Consider the following 15,154-nt stretch of genomic DNA (forward strand, 5'->3'; position numbering starts at 1 on the left):
AAAAAGACGGGTGAAACAAACTCCTATTGAACTTTTTCTCAAAATTTTATGCATACTTCTGCATCCGCAAGATGGCGGCCTCCATTGAGTGATTTGGTGCGTCAAAGCTTGGAATTCTCAAAGGATCCAGCAAAATCTGTTTTTTCAACATAATACATACGCGTTCATTCACAACACCGGCTTCGCCGGCTACTAATCCTAAAAACAATGAGCCTGCCGCCAAGAAGCAAAGGAAATCGGTGTATTTGGAGACCAAGAAGGACATTGTGAGACGTATCAAGGGTGGAGAGAGAGCAGTGGTCATTGCCAGATCTCTCTGCCTGCCACTAACGACCATACGGATTATCTTTAAGATCATGAAAAGAAAAAGGCAGCTAAGCAAATCTCTATAACATCTTATTTTAATGTGGACAAAAAGGCTAGTGTTACGGATCCCGGATTTAGAGGAGTTATTATTCATGTCATTGCTTATTAATGTTTATTCTATTAAAGGTTGTTGTGGTTAAAGGGTTAGAGAGGCTCCGGATAACAGGAGACCGGAAACGGGATAGTGAACCGGAAGAAGAAAAAGACACGAGGTCCGGGAGAAGCGGCGATCTTCTTCTTCCTCGCCCAGCTCCGACGCGAGCGGTGTCGATATTGAGCAGCGTGGGGGACGCTGCGTTTGAAAGCCCGTCTGGCGAAAGGAGTTACCTGCGCGGGGTAATTACCGATTACACGTCAAGTGGCCGTGGGTTCGTGCACGGAACCAAGCGTCCGGCACAGTTCGCCTCAACGTCTACAAGGACGCGTACGGGTCGCACCTTGGGCCTCGCGCGCTTTGCAAGCCGCGCTTTGCTTTGCCCGCTTTGCTTTGCAAGGAGGTGTGCGCTGCAGCAGCTGTTCCTGGTACGCGACGTGCACGTTTGGAACACGCCAGCCAGGGGTTCGTTCAACCGCCCGTGTGCGGAGAAGTCGACCTTCACCTTGGTCTGGAGGGGCCCAGAGACATTGTGAGGGACAGTGACCATTGAGGGGTCATGAGTGGGGAAAGGGGGGGGGGGGGGAATTTATGAGATGGCCATCTTAGTAAGATTGTTGATGGATTGTTGATTGCTGATGATGGATGGAGAATATATTATTAAGTAATCCGGATCCTTGGTGTGGGGTTTCTTATTGACTTGAATTATTGTGTCTTTCATATTGATTGCGCTACGAAAGCGTATAAATCAGATATCTTTCTGGTGGGGTCCTCCCACGGTCCGGGGGTCACCAAGACCAGGTAGTTACCGGGAGGACCACGTAACACTAGCGAACAATTCCAGTAAGAATCACCCAGTGATGACAATGACATTGAGGCATTGGGTTTGTGGATTCTGCTCCTTCTTCTTCCCCCTACTCCTTCCTACTCCTACTCCTCCTCCGCTACCTCCACCCTCCTCCACCTCCTCCTCCTCACAATAGGCCCCTCCCACAATTTTTCCTCGCACTCCGCCTCCACAATCAACATCCACGAACATTATCGAGGCGTACTGTACTTGACTTTACAAGTTAGGTTTTTATTTATATAATGCTTTTATTTATTTATTTTGTTTGTTAGGTATTTTCTTTCATGATTGGGATGTTTTTGAATGTAAATGTACAAAAATATGCTTTATGGACTCATTAAGTGTTTTTCGTGCAAAGTAATGTGACACGTTAAATGTTATTTGCATTAATTTAAATGAGAAATTGGTTAACAACAATGTCATTTCATACAACGTCAGATTTTAGAGACACATTCATGACATTGTAGGAGAACTTGATGTGTATGGTCCAGCCAGAGTAGGTGATGCTGTCGACAGCTTCAAAGATTAGTTGCTGTCTCGATCGCCAAGGCCTACCAGCTCAAAATCAGTTTAACAGTTGCTCAAAATGCAGTTTTACACCAAAGGGAAAAGATGTAGAGAGGGGCATGGCAATTGTGAATTTCACAGCTTGTAAGATGTCCTTGACTTCACATTGCAAGAAGCACCAAAATGGCGGCCCGAGTATGTAAATTTTCGGTGGAGTTGGGGGAACTGTCCAGCCAATGGGTGGAACCTGGACTAATGCATGAACGCATGGCTTTTTTTTTTTAGTATAAATTAATGACATTTTAGGAGAACTTAATATATAACATGAAGCGATGAAGCCGATTCTGAGGGCCTTTTTCTCTCTCACCGCAGGCAGGTAGGTGGTCTTTGTCTTCTACCGACTCCTCTCCGGCCTTGCTCCCCCTGCTCTGTCTGTGCTCTGTCCCCCAAATATTCCTGCAGGACACAAGATCTGTCAGCAACCCTCTTCTGGTGAAACCGCCTAAATTAACACTCTCTGCTCACCTTCACTCCTTTATTCCTCTTTTCTCCCGCCTCTGGAACAAACTCCCACACTCTCTGAAATCCCACTCCTCCCCTCCAGGTCTTCAGAACAGCTGTTCACCACCATCTCTTATATTCCCCCACCCAAAACCTTGATCTTTTCTACCCCCGTTAAAACGCCCCAAATCCACCTCATTCAATCTCCAACTTCTTTCCTGAAATTCCTAGTTGTGTCAATTTGTTTTATACCTTCCCCAACCCCCCCCTCCCCCACCAGCCCTCTCCCACAGATCTACCGACGTCGCTGTTCTCTACTGTTGTGCTTGTCTGTTTTCGTCTCTGTCCCCCTCTGGTCTTCCGCTTCCTTTATTTTTTGTATGTTTAATGGGTCTGTGCCTGTTCTCGTGTGTAATGTGTTAGCTTTTACACGAGCCTTGATTCTGTATACAAAAAAACAAACGAACAACAACAATTCTAACGTGCTGGCTCAATGGCCTAATGGATAAAGCATCAGACTCCCAAGCTGGGGATTGCGAGTTTGAATCCCATTTGGGTTGAATATTTTTTCCCTTACTTTTTCAAGTCTTTTATATCGTCTTCAATAAAGTCTTGTACGATGAACAAATGCATTTTGTTCATATTTAAAATGTATCTCATGAAAAATGCCAGGGGCATAGATATGGGATGTGCCATTACATTGTACTACACAATGCTCTAACAAGGATGGCATTATACACTGTTGGCCATAAAGATGGAATATTTTTTTTTCAACAAATTTTCATAGCATCATTATTTCAATCTAAATTACCATTGGCATTTATGGTGCATATAACCACTTTTCTTTATTATTCTGTCTCTTACGCACAGTTGACAGTGATTTTTATGAATTATCAGTCCTAATCGGTTGGTGTCTTGAGCGTAAAACGACAATGACGACAATAGACAGTAAATTAAGGATCATGACACTTCTTTTTCATCTCTGTCAGTTTTCCAGATAACATTTTTGGGGTGATTTCATGGATCAATTTGCATCACAGTAGAGTCCTTGTTGTTACTCAGTCTCTAATAGCGGGTATGTCCACCCCTGGCACGAATCAGGGCGTGCAGACGTCGTGGCATGCTGTCCACTAGCTTGTTGACGACGTCAACAGGCATAGCATCCCATTCTTCCCTCAGAGCGTCGGCCAACTCCTGCAAAGTTTGAAGAATAACATCTCTGTCGTTGATGGCTCGGCCTAGGGCATCCCATGCATGCTCTATGGGGTTCATATCCGGCGAGCAAGCTGGCCATGGCAACTGCTCCACGCCCTCTGCCTCAAGGAATTCCCTTACTGCAGCGGCCCTGTGCAGTCTAGCATTGTCGTCCTGCAGTCGGAAATTGTGTCCATACACTCGTCTTGCATGTGGAAGGCAGTGGTACTCCAAGATATCCCGGTACACGACGGCGTTGACGTTTCCGTCCGGAACCACCAGTGGCGTTTTCCCTCCATAATGGATGCCGGCCCATATCATCACTGAGCCGCCACCACCTTGAGTCGTCTCGTGGATGCAGTCATCATGAAAGTTCTCCCCGGGTAATCGACGAACTCGTTGTCTCCCATCTGTACGGTCAAGGATGTAGCGGCTCTCGTCCGTGAAGACAACATGTCGCCAGTGTCCAGGATGAAGCCTTCTGTGCTCCCTAGCCCAGCGAAGACGAGCAACTCTGTGGTGAACAGCCAGGCGTGGACATTTAGTCAACCGTCGTGCTCGGTAACCATGTTGGAGCAATCTCTGATTAACGGTTGACCGGGAAACGTGGATCCCATGATGTCTCCTCCACAAGCGACGAAGACGACTCGTCGGCATTTTCCGGTTTCTGCGGCAGAGATTCAACAGTTGGCGATCATCTCGTCTCGTGGTTAATCTTGGACGTCCTGGAGGTTTCCGCGGCCGCACATTCCCCGCCTCACGTTGACGTTTCAGGATCTTACAGACTGTACTCTGTGATATCCCGACGACATCTGCAATATCACTCTGTTTGTAGCCCTCCTGCCGCAGTGCTACCACTCTCTCGCGTATTGCTGGTTCCGTTGGACCAGGCATAGCCCAGGGAACGTCTATACCAATTTTTCTTGCAAACGGTACAAGGAACTCGAAAAAAAACCAGCCTCGTTTAACACAGTGTTGAATCAGGGAAAGGGACAGAATATCACATGCATGGGCTTTTATAGTCCCTAACAAAAAAAATTATTACGTAATACACATTTTTTCAATGTTATCATATCACCTGTGTAATGGGGAAACGTTATGTAATCACTCAATTACCCTTTTGTTTACACGTAGACTGTCAAATACCAAAGAAACTGTGGAATAATGTCAAAAATATTTTATTCCATCTTTATGGCCAACAGTATAAATGGCATGTTTATGAAATGATGCCCTCATGCTGTATTTTGTGATTTTTCACATTATTTGTTGTAAATGCTTGTTCATTGCAGATATTGTTCTCAAGATTAAATCTCTGAAGAAAATTGCCCAGCTGACAATAATAAACAGCTTAGAAAAGGTAACATAGCTTGGAGTTCCAAGTGAAAAATTATTCTTGATTGGGAAATAATTGGAATGTGTTATTGTTACTGAAAGAACGCCTTCTTGTTATTAAATATCTACAGGCCTTTTGGAATTGGGTGGAAAACAATCCCGAAGAGTTTTCAGAACTTTACCAGCGCCCTCAGCCTGAACTTGCTGGTATGTCTTTTATAACCCTTCTTACCCCAACCCTTTCCTTGTGTCATATTCCATTCATTTTATTAACACTTGTGCAGAATTTCTGTGTCTTTAGACCTCTTGATGTCGCTCTGCCACTTGGTAAATATTAAGTTTGATATCATCGTTTTATTGTAGCTCAGGTTGTCTGAAATGTTGAAATTGAGGACTTTTTGTGGTAGGCTTAGATCCTTGTAGATCTGAGTAAAGCCAGGAATTTGTACAAGTTTATATCTGATACGTGAATCACACTGCAAGCCATGCCTGCAGAAAATAGACTTTTATCGAATGGCAGCTGCATTTTCTACCCAATCATCATCTAATTTTGTTAAAGATTCTCCTTGGGTAGGCGCTCCTCTTTTGAAAGTCTCGTCTCAATCGCTCAAGCAGTTGCAGAGAAAACCAATTTAAAAGTGAACTCCAAAGCATCTGAAAATGAAAAGCCTGTCCACATCTGCTTTGTATTCAGACATCTTTTTCTTCTTCCGTATGCTAAACATGAAGAAAACAGTTAAAAAAACAGAGTGAAAATTGATGATTTTATACAGCCTTGACCTGTGACCTTTTTATCTAAAAAACAATTGGCTTCTATCTTTTGATTTGTGAACCAATTCAGTGCACAGTATGCAAATTCTTTGAATTTAAGGTCGATTGGATGGAAATTGGTGATTTTATGCAACCTTGACCTTTGACCTTTTGATCAGAAAAAAATAAAATTGGTTTCTAGCTTTTAATTGGTGAACCAATTCAGTGACCCAACATGCAAATTCTTAAAATTTCAGGTCAATTGGATGCAAATTGACGATTTTGTGTTGCTAACCTTTGACCTGACCAAATTATTAATTTGGCTTTTCCATTTTCTAATAATAATATAAAGCTTTGTTGAAAATTTGATGACAAAGCTCAAATGATTGAAATTTCAAGTTAATTGTCTAAAAATTGATGATTTTAGTTGACACTGACCTTTGTCCTTTTGAAAAAATTATTTTAAAAAATTCCATATTCTCACAACAAAACTTTTGTGAATACTTGTGAACTTTTGTGAATATATATATACTAGCAAAAGTACCCGGCGTTGCCGGGTAACAATGAGTCGTTTCCTCATGAGAATATGATATACGCAATCTGGGTCCATCATCTAAAGGGAATTTTAAAAACAGATCGCAGGTACAGTGGAGCAGTGGCGTATCGAGGAAAAATGACGCTCGGGGCGAGATGTCAAATTGCCACCCCTCATAACTTCCCATTGCTGTGTGTGCCGTGTCCACCAAGGAGTCTTTGAATGTTGTGTGTGTTGTGTGTGTTGTGTGTGTGTGTGTGTGTGTATGTGTGTCCGTGTGTGTCCCCGTGTGTTTTCATATGGGGACACACACGTGTATTTCTTTTTATAGGTGCACATTTTCACCAAAGCTTTATGATGAAAATATGGAAAAGGCAAATTAATAATTTTGTCAAAAGGTCAAAGGTAACCAAACGGTCAAAAAACGGCAACCACAAAGATTTACCTTTAAATAGGCTTCTATAAATGTGAAAATCAAGCATCAAATCAGTGAAATGTGCAAACCACTGAGAGCAGACAAAATGTCGACTTCACATTTGAAATGAAATTAGTTCGACATGGCGGACGTTTGATTTAAGTTCCAAACACGATTATGTAATGATAAATCAATAGTGTTTCCCAAGGCAAGGCATGTTTGAATAGGCTGAAACAAAATGGCGGCTTAAGCTTAGCAGCAGATCTGCCTGCTAAAAAGCGTTAATTTGTTTTCTGGGTGGACAGCACAAATGAAGTGCACAAAAACGGCAACCAGAGATTTACCTTTAAATATAGTCTTCTATAAATGTGAAAATCGAGCAGTAAATCAGTGAAATGTGCAAACCACTGAGAGCAGGCAGCAAATCAGCGAACAAACCACTGAGAGCAGACCAAATGTTGCCTTCACATTTGCAATGAAAATTAGTTCGCCATGGCAGACATTTGATTTAAGTTCCAAACACGACGTTTGATTTGTTGTTTTTTAACCAGTATATTTTTATAGGTGCATTAATATAATGACCCATTAATACAATGAAAGTATATTGCACAAAAAGGTGAGCTCTGTCTACTGTAACGCCATGGCTTGCAAAAGCAGCCTGAATAGCGTTCACCAATCGCTAGATATGGTAAATTTGGATCAGATTTCACTCCAGATTTGGACATTATTTAGTCTACAGCATCCAATCCTCATATCCGAATCCAGATTTTGATGATATGCTTCAATTATGTAATGATAATAATCGAACGTGTTTCCAAGGCAAGGCACGTTTGAGTAGGCCGAAACAAAATGGCGGCTTAAGAACCCAGAGAGGTGCAGTGGGTTGACCAAGATGGCGGGCCGCCATATTGGTAAACCACCACATCGGGTTTTTTTCTTATGAGCACCTCGTTAATCATCTTCAAAAAGGATGTTATAACACACCCAAACACCCAGTTTTTGCCCTCAGTCACACCGCGGAGCGGAAGAGGGACTATGGTTTTCCCCTCCGTCCGTGTGTGCGTCCGTGCATGCGTACGTCCGTGCATGTGGACGTGCGTGCGTGCGTAAGCGAACAACCGAATTCTAATTTGGTGTGTGGGTGCAACTAGGCATATGGAAGAAGCCTATTGAAAATTAGGTCGCCATGTCAAAATCCAAGCTGGCCACCACCATGTATGTCTGAACCTTGTGAGCGGAATATCTTGAAAAATAAGCGAAGTACCAACTTCTAATCTGGTGTGTGGGTGTATCTTGGCATAAGGAAGAACGCTATTGAAAATTGGGTCGCCACGTCAAAATCCAAGATGGCCACCACCATATATATGTCTGAACCTTGTGAGCAAAATATCTTGAAAAATTAACGAACTACTAACTTCTGATCTGGTGTGTGGTTGTATCTACGCATAAGGGAGAACGCTATTGAAAATTGAGTCGCCACGTCAAAACCCAAGATGGCCGCCTTGCGTCTTCCACTTTGTCAACTCACATCACTTCACCGACGGGGAACCTAGGCGTAACGCTTGTCATCCTTGCAATCTGATCTGTTGGAGGTCCAGGTGTATGCATGCCAAGTTTGGGGCCGCTAGGTTTTATGGTTTTGGAGTTATGGAGGGGACCGATGGACAGATGGATGGACGGACACTGCCTTTTATTATTGTGTATTATATATACTAGGGCATGCCCGTACTATATATATATCTAAAATTATATCCCCCCCCTCTATTTACATGAAATGGTTTGGTCCAGCGAACGGCTTGCGTGAACGGAAAGCGAACGGCTTGCGAGTCCGTAAGTCCGGAAGTGACGTCCTCATTTGACTGTCCGGAAGGTCGCATATCGCAGTTACGATGAATCGCAAATTAGTTTTAATTAGTTTTAAAACATAGTTTAACGCCAACATAGTTTGCCAACGTGAAATAAATGAATACGCTCTCAAATGTGCCGTCCGAGGCAGAGTCTGTTCGGCACGTTCGGCACACGTGATAGCTCGCTGCTCTCTGATTGGTTGAATCGTTTTTTGGACATAGCTCGGTAACTACTTGTCCGATTAATATGAAACCTTGAAAAGGCACATCCTCGGGTCCCCAGCAATATACCTGGCAAGTTTAAAGTATATCGGACCCGTGGTTGTCGAGAAACAGCGGTCACAGACAAACAAACACACAGAGATTACTGGAATTATAGATAGATATATATATATATATTGTTACGGATCTCCGACGTCGGCTCTCCCCTTATCAAGGGGGGATCAATCCCCTTGTCGTTTTATCTGGCCGACGCGAGTCCTGGAAGTTATAGCGTCCTTCCCGGCGCGGCGTTAGGTAGGGTTTGTTAGGCCTAGGGGTTCGCTACTACCTAATTACTAACGCCGACCGGAAACGAGGGAATAACTCCCGCTCAAATCACGGATATGGATGGAAAATGCCGAGCGGATAGCAATCCGCGATCCGAGCTGTTAACAAATGACTAGACCCGATTATAGCGGTTGCGATTGTGCCACGCTTACCCAATTGGAGAAAAGACTGATGCGATCGGATGGAGAGGAAACCAAGAAAATAGGAAGAACAAAGCAATTTATTACAAATGTACAAGAAGGAGAAGAGGAAATGAAAGAAATGTACATGAAAGAAAGAGGAAGGAAAAGCACACAGGGCAGTCTTAATTACAGGCTTAACTTACTCCCTGGACAAACGGGCCCGTCTCACACACACACACACAGACACTCACACGGGGGTTGCAGATGAACAGGTTGGAAGGTCACCAGCGCGTCCAGGCTCCAGTCCGGCTCCGGTCCAGGCGATGAAAAACCCGGCAGGCAGCTCTTCACAGTGGAACGCGAATAGACAATTATATCACGGGGGGAAGGGTGGTATCCTGGCGGCGTACGTAATATTTGCACGACCCGCGCCAAACGCCCCCTCTCCAATGTCCTGTATGCAAGCGCCAATTGTGCAAGTCCTGTCCTCTCCGCACCGTCCTAAGGCCGACCTTCGCACAGTCCTCCAAATCGCAGCAGTCCTGGACAGTTCTGTTAAATGTGCGCTCTCCCAGTAAGTCCTTTCAACCACGATCAAGCGCATTAGTCCTCGAGTCCAAGCGCGCTTCCTTACGGTCCTCCAAAAGGGCTTTGTGCGCTCGCTTTTATAATCCAGCCAGCGATCGCTCTCCGAGCCCAAAAGCCACGCCTGTCAGGCGATGTCACTTCAGCCCTGGTTGGCTGGTTAGGTCTTACCGGCCCCGCCCTGACGGCTGGGTGATGTGGCCACACCTTCTCCCTGGCGCTCCGCCCCCTTTTTCCGGGCCTCACCTCGTGGCTTATGGCGGCGTTGAGCGAGCTTACGGGCAGCTAAGGCTGCTGCTGCTGGCCAAGGAGCGCACCAAATTGGAAAGGCCATGGGGCACAGCCTGGAGGGCGCGCTTAATGGCGTCGCTTGGAAGGGGAGGCTGGCAAAATGGACGAAAGGGCCTACTTCTTATTTGATTGACACAACGCAGATTCAACTATTGGAAAATGGCCTCATCTAACACATACTAAGAAATAACTGATGTCCTATGGTGACCTACGTGTTGCTTGTGGCCTATCTATGGGGTGCTACCGTTAACCTTTAATGATGTGATATTTACAACAAGTGTGGGTTCTCAAAACCGCAACTATATATCTATATATATATATATATATATATATATATATATATATATATATATATATATATACAGTGATCCCTCGTTTATCGCGGGGGTTACGTTCCAGAACCCCCCGCGATAGACGAAAATCCGCGAAGTAGCGACCATATTTTTATTTTATTATTTATATATATTTTAAAGCTTTATGACCCTCCCCACACTCTTATTAACCTTTCCCACACTCTTATTAACCTTTCCCATACTCTTATAAACACTTCTTATACTCTTAAACACTTTTTACACTCTTAAACATACGTAATTTTAACAACATATAAAATTCTAATGGGTACTCACCATTGAAGATACTGTAGCGACCCATGGGTCCCCCAAGCGAGACCAGCATCAGAATCTCCTTGCTCCAGCCGGTGACGTCACCGGCGGGGATCCGCGGTGCAAGAGTGGCTGGTCACGTGACCACCAAAGCGTGCCGCGCGTGCGGGTATAATCAGCTACACCTGTTGATCACGTGACCACCAAAGCACGCCACACTTGAGAGGCGTGGCTTTCGGTTTCGGTTTCTGGTTGTGCTTTATAATGCAGCCCGATAAACGGGCTTTTGAGTGTTCCCGAGTTGGTTTTGAGAATAAATATCTTCTCAGACGAGTTTGTGTCTTGCCCGTCATTTCGTCCGTATCAAGCAAGAGCCCCGGCTCTTCAATACTACAACTTGCGTGATGAAGATGATGATGAATTAGCTGTGCAGTACTGATGACGATGAAGGTGATGACGATGATGAATGTACTGCACAGCCAGAAAGAGCATTACAGTTACCCATTACGTGGGTAACTAGCGCAAGTGGAAGCTGCCGCATCTGCGTTTTCCATACGCACGACTCTTTGTCTCTTTGTCTACCCTTCTACTGTACACTATGTACAGTATTTTATTTCTTGTAATATGTTTTAATTACTGTATTTTTCTTATTTTTTTACGTTTTTTAATTTTTTAGGCTAGAAAATGCTTATTTTACCACAAAAATATTTAAAATAATAGTGTATTAAAATACATTTATACCGCAAAATCCCGCGATATAGCGAAAAATCCGCGATATAATTTTACATATACTAGCGAGAAAAACCCGCGATGTACCGAAGCCGTGAAAAGTGAACCGCGATATAGCGAGGGATGACTGTATATATATATATATATAGTGAAACCTTGACTTACGAGTTTAATTCGTTCTGTGACCGAGCTCGTAACTCAATTTGCTCGTTTCTCAAATTAAATTTCCCCATTAAAATGAATTGAAATGCTATTAATCCGTTCCAGCCCCCCAAAAACCACACCAATTTTTTTTGAAATATACAGTATATATAAAAATATCTCGCGCTTTATATTTCACCTGTATGCAGCATACAAGTTGGCAGGATGGCCTGGACTGGAGGTACGCACACTTGACTCTAAACTGTCCAGCCTGGGTTTGAATCCCGACCCAGCTATAACCTGTCATGTCGGTGTTTCACAGGCAGGGTGATTCATCAATGTGTGTACTGCTAAACTGGGTGCCCCGTTTGCGTCCCATTAGTTGTTGGATGTTAAGGATCTCACCGTGTCTTCCACAAAGAGAAGGCGAGCTATCGCCGGCACTCTGAACAAGTTGTGGCCTGGCATGCTCTTCTCCTCTGCCGTTATATACGTCCTCCTCGGCATCTTTTTCCAGAAGAGCCCTGTCTCGTCACAGTTGAAGATTTGCTGGGGGATGTATCCTTCGGCTTCTATCAGTTCGGCAAAAGTTATAATAAAATCTTCAGCTGCCTTCACATCCGAGCTTGCTGCCTCACCATGCCTGACGACGGAGTGAATGCCGGTCCTCTTCTTAAAATTATCAAACCATCCCCGACTGGCTTTGAATGACTCTTCCGATGCCTCGTCCGTTGATGTTCCCGCCGTCTGCTGCACCAAATCCCCGTAAATGTCTCGTGCCTTCTCACAAATGATGCTCTCGGTCACGGTATCTCCGGCGAGCTGCTTCTCTGTCAACCACACAAACAACAACTTCTCCATCTCTTCATGGACAGAGGTCCGGAGCTTTGAAATAATCTTAACGCCCTTGGCTGGCGTTATAGCCTTTATCGACTCCTTCTGCTTCAAAATCGTACATATCGTAGAAGTACTACAATCGTACTGCCTCGCCAAGTCGACAACACGCACACCTCGCTCATGTTTTTCGACGATTACGTGTTTTATATCCAAGCTCGCTCGCTCGTAACTCAGATCTCGGCTCGCATCACAAAGCAAAAAATCGACCGAGCGACGGCTCGTATCTCGGAAAACTCGTAAGTTGGTGCACTCGTAAGTCAAGGTTTCACTGTATATATATATATATATATATATATATATATATATATATATATATATATATATATATATATATATATATATATATATATATTGTTACGGACCGCGGATTGGATGTTATTTACCGAGCGGAGGTAACCGCGGCCGAACAGTTGCTCCCCGTTTCTTCCCTTACACTCACCCGATTCACCCAGACGTTGGCCAAATCGCGCTATGCTAAATCAATGATGGAAAGGACACGACGACTGGGATAGATGAAACGACGCAAGGGGTACAGTTCTCAAGACCTCCGGAGGAGGGTATAATTACAGTGGTGGAGAAAAGGGGGTAGATTACAAGGCAGAGTGAGGTAAAGACACAGAAGAGATGGGCACTTAAATACAGTCTTATCTTATCCCAGACAGACCACGGACAAACGGACAAGGTAGACTTACACAGGGATTGATGGCAGGAAGGGACAGGTAGGTCGATGGCACAAGGTGCACCTTGGCTCGGGGACAGGATAAACACAGTCCAAAGATGCAGGGAGGTGTCACAGCGCTCGGAGGGGACGTCTTGTTTTCTCTCCGCTCGGCGCGCATCTGACGTCACCTCCCTCTCACTGCGCATGCTCAGCGGGGAGTGACACGCCCTCGGCTGGTTGGTTCCGCCCCACTGGGGCCGGTCCGCCGCTTCCATTGGGTGCGGGGGTTACCGGGCTCCGCCCTTGACGAGGAGCCGACAGGGAGCCCCTGTTTGGTAACCCCGTCGAGCACATGTCCGATGGCGGCTCGTTGGGAAGGCCTGGTGCCCTCCCACCACCCCTACCAACCAAGCCGGAGTGAGGACGCGCACTCCCTGCGCTCGTTGTTGTTGTTGTTGTTGTTGTTGCTGTTGTTGTTGCTGAACTGTGAGGAAGAGCTGCGGGGAGGTATTGGGAGGTCCTAAACTTCCTAACGGTGCCATACAATCACATTCTGGTGCAACGAAGGGTCAGAATTAATGGAAACGAATCCTTAACTGACATAGACTAAGAATAACTAGCAAGATGTCCTATAGTTGTCTTACATGAGATGCGGTGAACCTGGATGCGACATTTAATGGGGGAAATAGGGGGAGGTCGGGTCTACAGAGTGTTGTTTACAGAAAATGGGACTAGGGTATGGGGGATTGGGGGGATTGGGGAGAGTTGGGAAGTATTGAGGAAATAGGGGAATATTTACAAGCGGATATGGATGGATGCAAATCCCATATCCGCAACAATATATATATATACACTAGCTGAGGTACCCGGCTTCGCCCGGGTTGAATAAGAATAATACAAATATATGATGAAAAGAACATGTATATTTTAGAGCAATATCACAGTACATTTCCTACATGACGTTTTTTCAATTTTCAATTTCTCAAAACCTCTGGGTATACAACATTTCTGGTTTTCTTACGTGGTGCCAAGACATAAAGATTGCTTGGTTTTCCAACCCTCGAGCAGCCCACGTACAGCTGGCCATGGGCAAACACTTGTTCTGTGAAGTTCAGGCCTACAACCTTCATTGATTGCCCCTGCGCCCTGTTGATGGACATAGCAAAACATAGCCTGATGGGGAACTGAATCCTCTTGGAAGAGAATGGCAGGTCAGGTGGAATAAGTGGTATCCTTGGAATGAATACTTTCTCTCCTCTGTATTGTCCTGAGAGGATGGTTGCCTCTAGGACATGCGGCATCATTTGCTGGATTGTCAATCGTGTTCCATTACACAGCTTTGGTGGATCAAGATTCCTTCGAAGCATGATTGGTGCTCCCACCTTGAGAATCAACCTGTGTGTTGGGAGTCCTTGAGGCTGACGATTGTTGAGAAACTCAGTTGGGAGGTTTACTGCCTGATCTTCATGTCACTTTGTCAAGAGAATCATAATTTATTTCATGACCGGGCAGCGAACGTCATTATGTGTGACTTTACGTCACTCCTACGGACGTGAAAACATGTTTTCCTTGAAAATATATTTAAAATAAATAAAATAGTACAGAAATTAACAATAAAAGAAGCTAAAAAACAATTTAAAATACAATAAAAAGCACATAAAAAAAATATAAATATGTACATACAGTATACTGTACGTACGCGCAACTGCTGATTCTCATTCAAAACAGAGGCGACGTACAGTATTCCTTTACTGTGTCTGTGTTAGCCATGGTTCCGAAGAAGGATAATGCTCGTGTTTCCAAGCGTAATGTGGTTACGATGGACGATAAGTTAAATCTGATTAAAAGGTATGGAAAAGGTGGAAAAGTGTCGGTGATAGAGCATAGACCTTATCGCGAATCGGAACCGCAATGCATCATGGGATCGGAAAGGGGCAATAGCGCCGCCACAAACTACACCATGGAATTGCAGCTGGCCCGGTTTTTTAAACCATTGATATTAAAATAAAAAGTAGCCTATAACCACCGGAATTTTATGCTGATTCCGAATCTGTGTCTAAAACGTTTCTCCGATGTGTAGTTCTTGGGTTATAAGCGGACATCCAGACAGGCACACACACACAGACACTCCTCCTTTATTTATATATATATATATATATATATATATATATATATATATATATATATAT

At 44.3% G+C, this 15,154-nt stretch overlaps 1 protein-coding gene across 1 annotated transcript in view; it reads left to right on the forward strand.

Annotated features, from left to right (window-relative positions):
* Positions 1-15,154, forward strand: part of NF1 (neurofibromin 1) — a 157,358-nt gene that overhangs the window by 13,281 nt on the left and 128,923 nt on the right. The window contains exons 6-7 of the mRNA XM_068124291.2: positions 4,799-4,866; positions 4,973-5,048. Coding sequence (XP_067980392.2) covers positions 4,799-4,866; positions 4,973-5,048 — 144 coding nt within the window. The remainder of the gene's footprint in view (positions 1-4,798; positions 4,867-4,972; positions 5,049-15,154) is intronic.

This window comes from Myxine glutinosa, chromosome 8 (genome assembly GCF_964187855.1).
Source record: "Myxine glutinosa chromosome 8, kmMyxGlut1.1, whole genome shotgun sequence".
In the NCBI taxonomy this organism is placed as follows: Eukaryota; Metazoa; Chordata; class Myxini; order Myxiniformes; family Myxinidae; genus Myxine; species Myxine glutinosa.